This window comes from Diabrotica virgifera, chromosome 4, assembly GCF_917563875.1.
Source record: "Diabrotica virgifera virgifera chromosome 4, PGI_DIABVI_V3a".
Taxonomy (NCBI): Eukaryota; Metazoa; Arthropoda; class Insecta; order Coleoptera; family Chrysomelidae; genus Diabrotica; species Diabrotica virgifera.
This window is the reverse complement of record NC_065446.1, coordinates 48,303,737-48,316,168: the sequence shown is the minus strand read 5'-3', so window position 1 is coordinate 48,316,168 and position 12,432 is coordinate 48,303,737. Positions and strand designations below refer to the sequence as shown.

The 12,432-nt window shown below is 32.4% G+C and overlaps 1 protein-coding gene across 1 annotated transcript in view; it reads left to right on the top strand.

The window, feature by feature from the left end:
- Window positions 1-12,432, top strand: part of LOC126883508 (minor histocompatibility antigen H13) — a 42,792-nt gene extending 30,360 nt beyond the window's left edge. Inside the window, exons 4-5 of the mRNA XM_050649117.1 lie at window positions 3,488-3,797; window positions 12,171-12,432. Of these exons, the coding sequence (XP_050505074.1) occupies window positions 3,488-3,797; window positions 12,171-12,255 (395 nt within the window). The 3' untranslated portion in view covers window positions 12,256-12,432. The remainder of the gene's footprint in view (window positions 1-3,487; window positions 3,798-12,170) is intronic.

Below are 12,432 nucleotides of genomic sequence, written 5' to 3'. Positions count from 1 at the left end.
TATAGACGAAGCAATATAGTGACTGAAAATGCACAGATTTTTTTGAGTTGATTTTTTGTTTATGAAACCATGTTGTTCTTCCATTAAAGTTTTTGAAACATGAGTATACAGTCTATTGTACATAATTTTTTCCAAGATTTTTGAAAGAGAAGGCAATACTGTTATAGGACGAATGTCCTCCGTTTCATAGCTATCGGGATGTTGCTCTTAGCCCGACCGCACATCAAAGAAACATGAAACGTAAATTACGTTTCATGGAAATAAACCACTGCTAAACAAATATACGTCCGGCCATTTATGAAACTCTCCGAAAATAAAAATGTGTCATAAGCATGAATCACACTCGTTTCATTGGTAGGCGGACTTTGAGATTTGTTTAGCAGTGTTTTAGTTTCATGAAACATGTTTTTCGTTTCATGTTTCATGTTTTTCGTTTCATGTTTCTTTGGTGTGCGGCTTGGCTTAAAGATGTCTCTTAGTGGACCATACGCCGCCAAAGCAAGTGTTATTCGTCGTTGAAATTCTCAGGTCTGATTGTCCTTGCCTATTCTGATTTCATGACCAAGATATATGTAGGTACTTTTCTGTCAATTCTACCACTTGATTTTGGATGGTTAGGTGTTCGCTGGGAACTAAATTTGTCATAAATTTGGTCTTACTGATGTTCATTTTTAGACCTATTGTTGAAGATACGTTTTCTAACTCTTGTAGTATTTGTTGTGCTTCACCCAGATCTTCGGTAATAAGTACTATGTCGGCAAAACGCAGATGATTGAGCATTTCTCCATCTATTTTTATTCTTAAGTATTTTCTATGGGAAATAAGCCACAATTTTACTAAAAAATGAATGTATTAACGTTTCGAAGCCCAAATCGGGTTTCATTGTCAAAAAACAAAATACTATTAAAATAAACAAAAATGTTGTTGCTAAGTAAAAAAATTCTTCTAATAATTTATTTAATCTGACTCATTTATATTGGCAATTCAGAGGTATATTATACATTTTAAAGTAGAAGACTTTAAAATGATATCGCCAATATTTATGAGTTGCGTTCCTGGGACGACTTTACTAAAAGATAGTTCATTCGATTACATGAAATCAATCCCAACTCAAGAATATCCGTCGCAAAAAAATCATAGCATGTGATCTGTCTTTAAAAAGACAACCAAATGCAACGATGACAGTAAAATTCTCGCGTTAGAGATTCCATAGTAAATCACGAGGGAAAACCAGGAAAAAACCTCGTGATACTATCCCGACATCGTAAGTATTTGGTCTTACATTTCATTTACCTTCAAAAAACTAATACCAAATTCTGACTTTAATATGTTTAAATTATAAATAATATTAATAATACATAGATATACAATAAGTAATACTAAAATATAAAATTTGTACTAACTCGATATGTTATTGACTTACTAATCGTGGTATTTTCTTTCTATTGACTTCCTCTTTCAGTATGGAAAGATATATTTCTTATTTCCCAGAGAAAATACTTAATTATAAAAATGCCACAAGGAAATAGCTTCAGAACAACACTATTTTTATTCGTTTATTTTCCCACTTTAGCATTTTAAAGGCGTATTCTAGGACCGTTATAAATAATTTAGGTGAGAGAGTATCGCCCTGTCTCACACCTCGCTTGACTAGATCAGGAAGTGGAAATTAATTACAAGTGACAAGACCTTCAAGACAGGTGAAAATTAATTTTTAGTTAACATTTAAACAATAAACGCCCACTATGGGTATTGTTGTAGAAGAAAATTTAGGTATACTCGTAAATTATAGTAGGTATTGTTTTAAATTATATTGTAGTGAAAAGAAATAAAAGTTCGCTTGATAAGATGATAATAAGCTAAAACCTTACAAGTGAGTAATGACGTCTTGTACTTGACTGAATTTGTTGCGTACAATTATATAAATCTATAAATGAATCATTTGATGATATGAACAAAACTATTTAAAAAAATGACTAAGTTTTCAATCTAATGGCATATAAAACAACATAATGTCACTCATCCCACCAGACTGAAAACAATGGGAACCTTCTCTGGTTACACCTCCGAGGCTTCTACAATTTGCAAGCCATAACGGATGCTGAGACTAAGGAAGATGAGGGAATTTTACAATTTATAATTCACGTCCCATCTGCTCAGCGTGGTAAAGTTCCAACGAGAATGGTTCCCTTCGTACTCCAATCAGAGTAAACATGTAAATCAAATATGAATAACCATTTTCAATTTCGTTGCAAAACGAAAATACAGCCGCACCATATTCTAGTCCAATCAGAGAGTGCAGCAAGCACCTCTACCGGTTTCGAAACTTATTAGTCTCATCAAGAGGCATATATGTATATCTTCCTTAGTCTCAGCATCCGTTATGGCTTGCAAATTGTAGAAGCCTCCCAGGTGTAACCAGAGAAGGTTCCCATTGTTTTCAGTCTGGTGGGATGTAGAGTAACATGTTGTTTTATATGCCATTAGATTGAAAACTTAGTCTTTTGATAGCAGTTGCCGCTAGGGCATCTATGCCATTTCGTTCGTTGCAATCCGTGACTGCACGTCGGGGTTTGTTTTGGTTGGATCAGAGAGAGCAGCATATGTGCCTCCTGATGAGAGACTAAACTGCAAAATAAGTGAAAATAGTTATTTGTTCATAACTTTTACTAGAACTACCTTAGAACTTTAGTGTTTCACCCAAAGTTGGGTATTGGGGTACTTAACAAACCCTCAAAATTTGAGGCGAATCCATTAATTAGTTTAAGAGTTATTCTAATTGTTTATCCCAGAGACCTTTATTTTGCAATAACGTAAGACAGAAAATAATGAAGATAGGCCAATTCTGCGTATGCCAAATGAAAGTAGAAAACTGATACTATCAAAATGTACTAAAAAACGATAAAAAAGTTATCTGATATAGTCAAAAATCCTAATGCCAAATTTGTGAAATTTTGTAGTTTATAAACATTTAGAATAACTTTAAAAATATTGTCCGTAGAAAAAGTCATTTTACATATTAGAAAAGCTGGTATTTTACACGAATTTTTAAAAATGTAGTTCAATTGATGACTAGTCGTGGTAAGTGAAGGGGGAGCTGGGAGCCGACAAATGCACGAGTTCAAAAACTAAAAAAGGCAACTTAAAACTACTATCATTTTCTATATCTCGGGATTCACTGAATATATTTTGATCGTTCTTTTTTTATTTGTATGTAATTTTTCTGTACATTACAAATATGCAATTACAAATTTGCAATATGCAATAAATTGTTAATAATTAAAAAACGGACGCGAACTCTAGGCAGGAAACAGGTAGGTTTTCTTCCTATAAGTCTACAATAACTAAAAAAGTAGTCAGCTACCTGGATCTTTGAGTGTCCCAAGAAAATCCTTATTACCCTGGACTAAAAAGCAGAATATTTGTTTGATTTCTTTGTCCAAAAGTTAAATATTTTGATATGCTAAAATATTTTCTTCTATTTCAGTTGTCTTTCCACAAGATCTACTCCAAAACGGATTTGCGGCTAACAATTTTGCCATGTTAGGTTTAGGAGATATTATCATTCCTGGTATATTCATAGCTTTATTATTGAGATTTGATAACAGTTTGAAACGCCAAACTAGAACGTATTTCAATGCCTCCGTTATCGCATATTTTCTTGGACTGACAGCGACGATGTTAGTTATGCATGTATTCAAACATGCACAACCAGCTTTACTGTACTTAGTTCCAGCATGTATAGGAACCCCTCTTGGATTAGCTTTAATTAAAGGAGATTTGACTGCTATGTTTAAGTAAGTAAACATTAGATTTTTTAACTAGAGTCTACAAATTATATACTTGGATTAAAATAATTTTCAATTCCCCCTATGTGGCTCAGTGGTAAGAGAGCTTACCTTTCAATCCAAGGGTTGTGAGTTCGAATCCCAGCTGAGTAGGAAAATTTTCATTTATTAAAAATTAATAAATGAAAATAATTTCTATCCTTGTGGGATCGGTACTCACCGGAGGGACCGCAGACGTTCGGATACAATGAGCGTCTCTTTGTAAAGACAATGAAGTCGACTTTACTAAGTAACAAGACATTTACTCAACACACACACTACACATTACACTATCTGATTGCGAAATCAACTGTACCATGCCAATGGTTGTCTAGGCATTTAAGCTAAATAAAAAAAATTCACGTCATATTTCACTCATGGTCGTATTTTGAATGTGACAGTGACAGGATAAGCTAGGATTAATAAGACTATTATAAAACCACTGACATTATAATTTACATTTCATTGGACCATATTACTAATGACATCATACCGTCGTCTTAGTACTACAACTTGATAACTCCAAAATTGGCGTTTTTGAGATAACTATAGTTCACAAGATGTATGTTACGCTCCTCCATACTGTGCAAAGACTTGATAACTCGCTCCGAACAGGTTAAGGATTTATTTATGATTAACGAAACTTGATAAAATTAAAATGCCCCTAACGTTCAGCGCTAAAACTTGGCAAGATGAGTTATCAAGTTATTGCTTGAATCGGTGTAAATCGAAATAATCGTACATGGAATGCTACAACTAGCTAACTCTAGTAATCTAGTTGTAGCGTATGTTATTCTGAAACCATTGAGGCTACCGCTTGATTGCTATCCGTTGATTTGATTCATGTTAATGCTAAAATTCGATAATTTTTAGCAGCTTTGGCAACCTCAACAGGTTGTCATTAGTATTTAGGCGATTGGATTTTAGTAAAAGAAATTGTCGCTCAGCCCAAACTTGCCTTTTTATTTTGGACACCACATTACGATATTAACGATTATAACACTGACGAAACATGAATATGAGTAATATTATAGAACTTATCAACTTCATCACTATTATGCTTTTTTTTATTTTTATGTTAGTTTAGCCCTTACGCTGGTCAATAATAACACTGTAGCCTACCCGTAATAATCCATTGACAAGGGCTAATTTTCACCAAAATAATGCTTAAAATATTACTTTTGTTAAAAAGTTCACTTAGATGCAACTTGACACGACATTTCCAAATTTTAACATAATGGTAGTGCTAAATTAGTGCACATTAGAACACAAATTTGCATCGTATCCCTAAATAAATCAGTAAACCCTATTCCACGAATATACGACTGTTTTGGATTATCGCGACAACGAATATTTTACTGTGCAGAATATGAAGAACGAAAGTAAATTGCAAATTATTGTTGTTTATTGGAATACTTATTAGAGCAATTTACTTTCGTACTTCATATGTTGCATACTAAAATATCCATCAAACCCTCATATGCTTCCTTACCATATCTTCATGAACGTCTTTCTGGAGACATTAGATATATTCCTAAAAGAGGAGTTGATAATACTCACCAGTGGCGGCTGGTCTGTAAGTGAAGGGGGAGGTCATATCCGGTGGTTCAAGATTTTTTTGGAAAAACAAGACCTACAAATCCCATTTTAAATAATTTCTTATTCCATCATCTGTATTGGTTTCTTATAACTTATTTTGCAATATGTTGTTTAAATTTAAGCGGATCTTTTTTTGACAAGTAAATATGAAATAAGTAAAAGGAACAAGTCTTCATTACTAATTGTCAAATAAATCAGATAAATAGTATGATATAATATGTAATTATAACAGCCAGAATATCAACAAACTACTTAAACTCAAAACCTAAAATAAATAAAAACTTACATTTTTATGCGGATTTAAAAAGTAAATCGATTCTTCTGGCCTTAGATTTTGCGAAATGATCGATCACTTGCTCGTTGAAATTTGTGATCGTTCGAATTAAAGATTTCTCCATAGTTAACATAGCTAAAGCACACAACCTGTCCTCTCCCATAGTATATTTCTTAAAAACGTCTTGATGCGTTTTAACGTAGAAAAGCAACGTTCACTTTCCACTTACTCCCTGCGTAGATAGTCACGAAAACGATACCTACTATACGTTATACGGTCTACGGTCAATGACCACGATTTAGTACCAACTTGCATAAATGCGTATTTTCGTGAACGTTCGGAATCCCAATGCTGTATTCTCACAGTGAGGTCAAATAAATTTCTTGACCATCGTGAATGTTCGTATTTAGCTGTTTAAGAGTAATATTGCGGTGTAGTTTCAGTCAAAGATAAATTTGGCTTTTCGGTATCGTCAAACAGCTCGTATTTCATGTTTATTTATCGGTAATCTTCTGGCGGCATCTTAATACAATACAATAAAAGCAAAATTTAACTTTGAACGATACTATTGTATTCGGAACATTTTTAATACAGAAAATTTTCTTTTTTTAAGGAAATAATTACATTATAATCGTTTGATTGTACAATTATTACAGGGAGGTCATTGACCAATTGACCTAAAGGGATAACCGCCACTGATACTCACATTTCTTTAAAAGTACCCAACAATCTAGGACAGTGTCTTACCAATTCCAAAGACCCAATCAACTACATGGATCGTAGTGGTGTGTATAGATTACAATGTTCTGATTGTGACGCTACACATATAGGTAGGACCTGTAGATCCCTATCTTCACGCACCTTAGAGCACACCAAAAGAGAAAACACTTCTACTTTCTCACAACATCTTGTACAAAACAAACATACACTTAATATCCCAGAAGATGTCTCGTTACTACATAATATTTCACAAAAAAAAACTTCCTAAAATTGGACCTGTATGAAGACTTAGAAATAGTTAAAGAGAAGCAGAGAAGTCCTAATTGTGTCAATCGCCATGTGTCATTTTACCGAGCTTTTCAACCCCTACACCGTCAACTTTTTTCATAAACCACATCAGATACAATTTTCTCTTCTTTGCTTCACCAAACATGACTACCACTTACATCTATTTCACTCCCAATTGTCGATAAGCAACATCTTACTTTAACTCTCTAATATTCATTTGTACTTCATCCTCCTACATTCTCATTATTTCACACCAGCTTTACTTTTCCAAAATTTAGCTTCTACATCACATATACAACCACATCCATCAGAATTGAGTCTCATTCCAGCTAACCTGTCTTCTTAGTCTTATCTCATAGCTTATAGATTAGATAACTCTCATATCATAACAACACATTACACATCTTCCATGGTCCAATATCACAACATACTCTGTCAGACTTTTCATACCTTCCAACTCCCCCCCCCCCCCCATATTTTAGGATCACTTCATTTATAACCAATTTGATGTCAGGTCTCTGGAGGACTCAGTTTCATCAAGCCACTCTAGTCTCATTTTCAATCAGATAAAAACAAAACAGTATTTCTATAATTATCATATCACTTTTCTACCATTATGCAATTTATGTTTGGTCGACTACCAAGCAAGTTATCAGTCATTAAACAATTATCATTTAATCAATACTCTTAAAATCGTACACATATGTACACATTACATACTATTTTGTGCTTTTAGACGTCTACACGTATAAGGCCTTTACCATTATTTGTCTAATTGTATTGATAATTTCATACCACCAATACAACACCTATTGGTATTGTTGACTGCATAACTTCCTGTAACGTAAACATTTTATTTTTATTTTCATATTTGAATACTTAATTAATGGATTATTTCAAGGAAAAATTTTTCATCTTTTGCGAACATCTTTAATTTTAATATATGTAAATTTGATACTGTTTTTTATCTTAAACATTCAAAATAATCTTTAACGTTGTGGCTGAAGTAATATTACAACTAGGTTGCATTGACAGTTCTTAATGTCATTTTGGGTTGCTTTTGAATTCAGTTGTCAGTTGGCCATTGAAATCCAATATGTGAGGTTTTCTCCAAAAAAAGTTCCAACCACGTGGGGAGAGTCCTGTGTTGCCCTGGGTAACATCCAGGTTTATCTTTAACATCAGATGATTTTTATATAAATATGTAAAATAACTTTATCATTTACATTTAAAGGGTTTTTACCCAATAAATTTTGGTGGCTCAGGCATGCAAATTTTGTAAGTATGGCCTCTTGTTCTTGAAAACCTCTGTCAATTTTAACTTTTATCTCATTTTATTAGGTTATACTTAATTTTAGGGCTTTTAAACACTGATGATGGATTCCTTAATCCGAAAACGTTTTGTATTGTGACCCTTATTTAGGGTATTTTAATATATACCTTTTACAAAAAACTTGGTATTTTTTAAAATATTCGTTGTCGCGATAATCCAAAACAGTCGTATATTCGTGGAATAGGCTGTAGCCAAAAAGGTAAGGAACAGTATTTTAAAGCTACAGATTGAATTCCATACGTACCAACATCATAGTAGCAGCACAAATCTCTGTAAAATATTTAAACCGGTTTATCTCAGAACAGTCAGAACTACTATAACTTGATAACTCGAAATTAGTAGTTTTGAGATAAGAGAGTTTAAAGATTTTAATGATATTTGTGCTGCTACCATGATGTTGGTAAATACGGAATTCACTCTGCGGCTCTAAAATACTGTTCCTTAACTTTTTGGCAACTGATCTATTTACGAATACGGTGCAAATTTGTTTTCCAATATGGAAAAAACCATGAAAAATTAAAGTTATGAACTTTTAGCACTACCATAATGTTAACATTTGGTAATGTCGCATGTTGTGCCAAGTTGCATATAAGTGAACTTTTTAACACAACTAATATTTTAAACATTATTTTGTTGAAAATTAGCCCTCTGCTATGGGGGCTGCCAGATCTGCTAACAATTTTCGAATTCTTGCATTAAAATGAACCGAATAAACAGATAGCAATTATGTGGTAAGCTCAATGGTTTCAAAAAAACACGTGCTACAACTAGATAACTCGAGATATCTAGTTATAGCATTCAGTGTATGTCGTATTCACGATTATTTCGATTAAATAATAGCTTGATAACTTATCTTGTCAACTTTCAGCACTGAATATTAGGGGCATTTAAGTTTTATCAACTTTCGTCAGTCATAAATAAATACTTAACTCGTTTGGAGCGAGCTATCAAGTTTTTACACAATATGGAGGCAAATAAAATACATCTTGTGAACTAGTTATCTCAAAAACGTCAATTTTCGAGTTATCAAGTTATAGTATTAAGGCGACGATATATGTCAATGTTTCTCGTAGTCGGTAAAGACAAATACTATTGACTGTAATACATCCAACTCCCACAGAAATCTGGAAGCACGTTGCCACTAGCGCCACTGTCGGCTTGAGTTGAACTACGTTTTGACAACGTAAAATTTGACGTAAACATTCAAATTTAATTTTATAAATTTTTGAATAACGAGCTAATTTTGCTAAATTAAATTAAAATAAAAATAGTTCAAACACTTATACAAAAACAATAATAAAGCAGTTTTATAAATGTAAGGTTAGATTGCTCTGGTTATCATACTCATACCGCTAGATGGCGCTATTTTTTGCTTCCTCAAAATTAATGGGAAATGTCAAGAGTTGTGTGTATTACAATCTATAGTATTTGGTAAATATACTTCAAAATGATTACCTGATATCTGTCAGTGTTTGACAATATTTTTATTTTGTTTATATTGATTTGTGATCCAAGAAAATAACTTATGAAAATAAAAATATGGCCAAAGTCAGACAATAAGGCTCGCACGTAATTTTCACCTTGTTGCCATATTTTAAATTTGAAAAAATATATAGGGAATAATCAGATTTTCTTGACATGCCATTCATATTACAGCGAGCATTTCATTGGCTAGAAGTAGTGACGAGTATATATGACGTCATTATTATATTTGGTGAGATGGTAAATGGTAAATGGTAACTGACTTCTATCATAATATTGGAGGTTAAATGTAATGTCAAATTATTGTTTTCAAATTATATTTTATTCATTTAGTTTATATTTTAACGACAGTTTATTTTTTAACCAACTTCACTTTTCCTTCCCTATTCTTGATTGGTCGATTAGGTTCGTAATAGTCTTGTGTGGTAGGTTTAGTTAGGCGTTAATTTTAGGAAATGTTGCTGGCTAGATGGACACAGCTTCGAAAGGCCATGAAAGAAGAAGAAAAAAATAATAAAAAAAAACAAAATCTTACATAACCTTCTATAGGACATGACTTTGACACTTATATTACAAATAGTTATCTTTGTTTCACACTCTTAAAGACAAAGAGAAATAAGTACATTACAGTGTAGCCGGTAGCAGCTGTGGTAAATACATATATGTTTTTTATTTGGCAACAGCGCTTTCCTGCTAAACCTAACCCTAGCAAAAAAACTAATATATGAGGAAAAATTTGTTGAATTTGTCGTCAAGTTTGTACTGGTGGGTTATGTCATTAAATCTACGTGCATTCCTAATTATTTGACTTTCAGTTTATACATACATTCAGTTTATACAGATTTTTACATTGAACTTCCTTTTTAGCATTGGATGCGTCTCAATAGATTCGCTCAACTCTTTTTGTTCGGCCGATACTGAACCACCGTATTTCATGCCCCTTTTTTGCTCCTTTCAGCTAATTTACAAGAATCGAATTTACGAATCGGTTTAGATGACAAAATCACCGGTTAAGTACAACTATCAATTATTCTTTTTTTTTGTTTGAGTTTTGATTGTTCGAATTTGCAGTGTGCAAATTCTTCTCGTATACGTATTCGCAAAATTAAATTCCGTCAGAGGGCACTCAAAATTTCAAATATGGACGATAACTCTAGGAAAACAATTCATTTTGTCATTTGACCTCACAGTTCTAAAACGTTAAATTAAAATCATTTACACGAGTGTTTTGCCAAAGTAACCACTAAGACATCTTATAGGTTAAAGACGACTCAAAATTATGTTTCATCTGTATGCATTCATTAAAATTTGATGCTAACTACTAATTTGTTTTTACCTTTTTTTCATAAAAAAATCTGGCCCCCCGATAATCACACAGCGTTTTAAAAATTATTAATCTATATTAGAATTTCTAATTTTGTTTTTAATTTAGTTAATAGGTACACTACAATTTATTTTACACCAACAGATAACAATTTTTAATTAAATAAAAACTGGAAACTAAGTAGGTGAATTTATCTTATAATAATTGTGTTCTGGAAATTATGAGGTGGTCGGAATATTTTGCATAACAATGTACATTCATGTACAGAATATACACTACATTTTATTTATTTATTTAATTTTGCAGTCGCTTAAACAATAAAAAATACTACGTTTAATACAAACGTTAAATTAACAAAATGTGTGATTTGGCATTGGTTAGTTTACGTCATTACATAGAGTTTAATAGGAATGAATACTGAGGAACACTGCAGTAGTTTTTTTAAGTCGAAATCATTGTTAATTACAACATAAACTGACCGCAAATATGTACACAAATTAATGACAAAGTCAATGTTTTCCTAGAGTTGATGCTTTTCAAATTCGCCACCAGGCGTCGCCCACTTTGCGGTTCCTCGCCAATATCAGTTCGAAATCGTGCTTTGGCAAAAATTTGTTGAATTTGTTTGCCGTCAAGTTTGTACCGGTGGGTTATGATGTCAGTAAATATATGACTATATAGCATGCCTAATTGAGTTTTAGTTTAGAAAACAATGTTGGGATTATATCTAGGTACAGTAAAACCTCCGTTAACCGAAACAATTGGGGGTGAAGCCGTTTCGGATAACAAGAATTTCGGTTAAAAATAACATTGTATTTTGTATTCTTCTTGTATCAAATAACATAGTATTGGCGAGATATAGCTGCAAAATATTGTTGTCAAAGGAAAACACAAAAGAAAATAGAAGATTTCTTAAAAAAACACTGTTAAACATGTTCATTTTCCTTAATTTTATTGCTTTTTTAAAATTTACTTTTTATTGATGAAATTATTGAAAATGTCACCCATTTCGGATAAACGATGTTTCGGTTAAACAGGTTTCGGTTAACGGAGGTTTTACCTAAATATACCTAAATATTTAGGTGTCGTATATTCGAGCTAATCTCTCGATATGAACTACTTTGGGTTTACTTCCAGCTGAAAACTCAATGCAGTAGATTAGGTAGTGTATTTCCTACAAGACGGTGTACGGACCCTTCCAGTTTCTTCCACTTTTATTTCAATGTCCTATTCTTTCCAATGAAAACATTTACTGTTTTCGGTTTGAGATTTTTGTTGAAGATTGCACTATGTATATGCGATATTAAACTTACTTCTTTTTAGATATGAGGACGCCCCAGAAGAGAAAAAAGCAGGAGAAAAGAAAAAAGGAACAGAAAATAAACAAGAAGTGAAAAAAGTAAAATAGTTCTACAAATTGATGTTACAATCAATGTGTTACCAGACACATTCTTCCATATTTTTTATAATTGTTTCTCTGCACATTAAAAATTTGTTTAAAACATCTTTGATCTAGTGCAATTTACGTTGTTTTTAAATTATTTTATGTTTTCTATTAAAATGTTTAGAAACCTATTTATCAAAA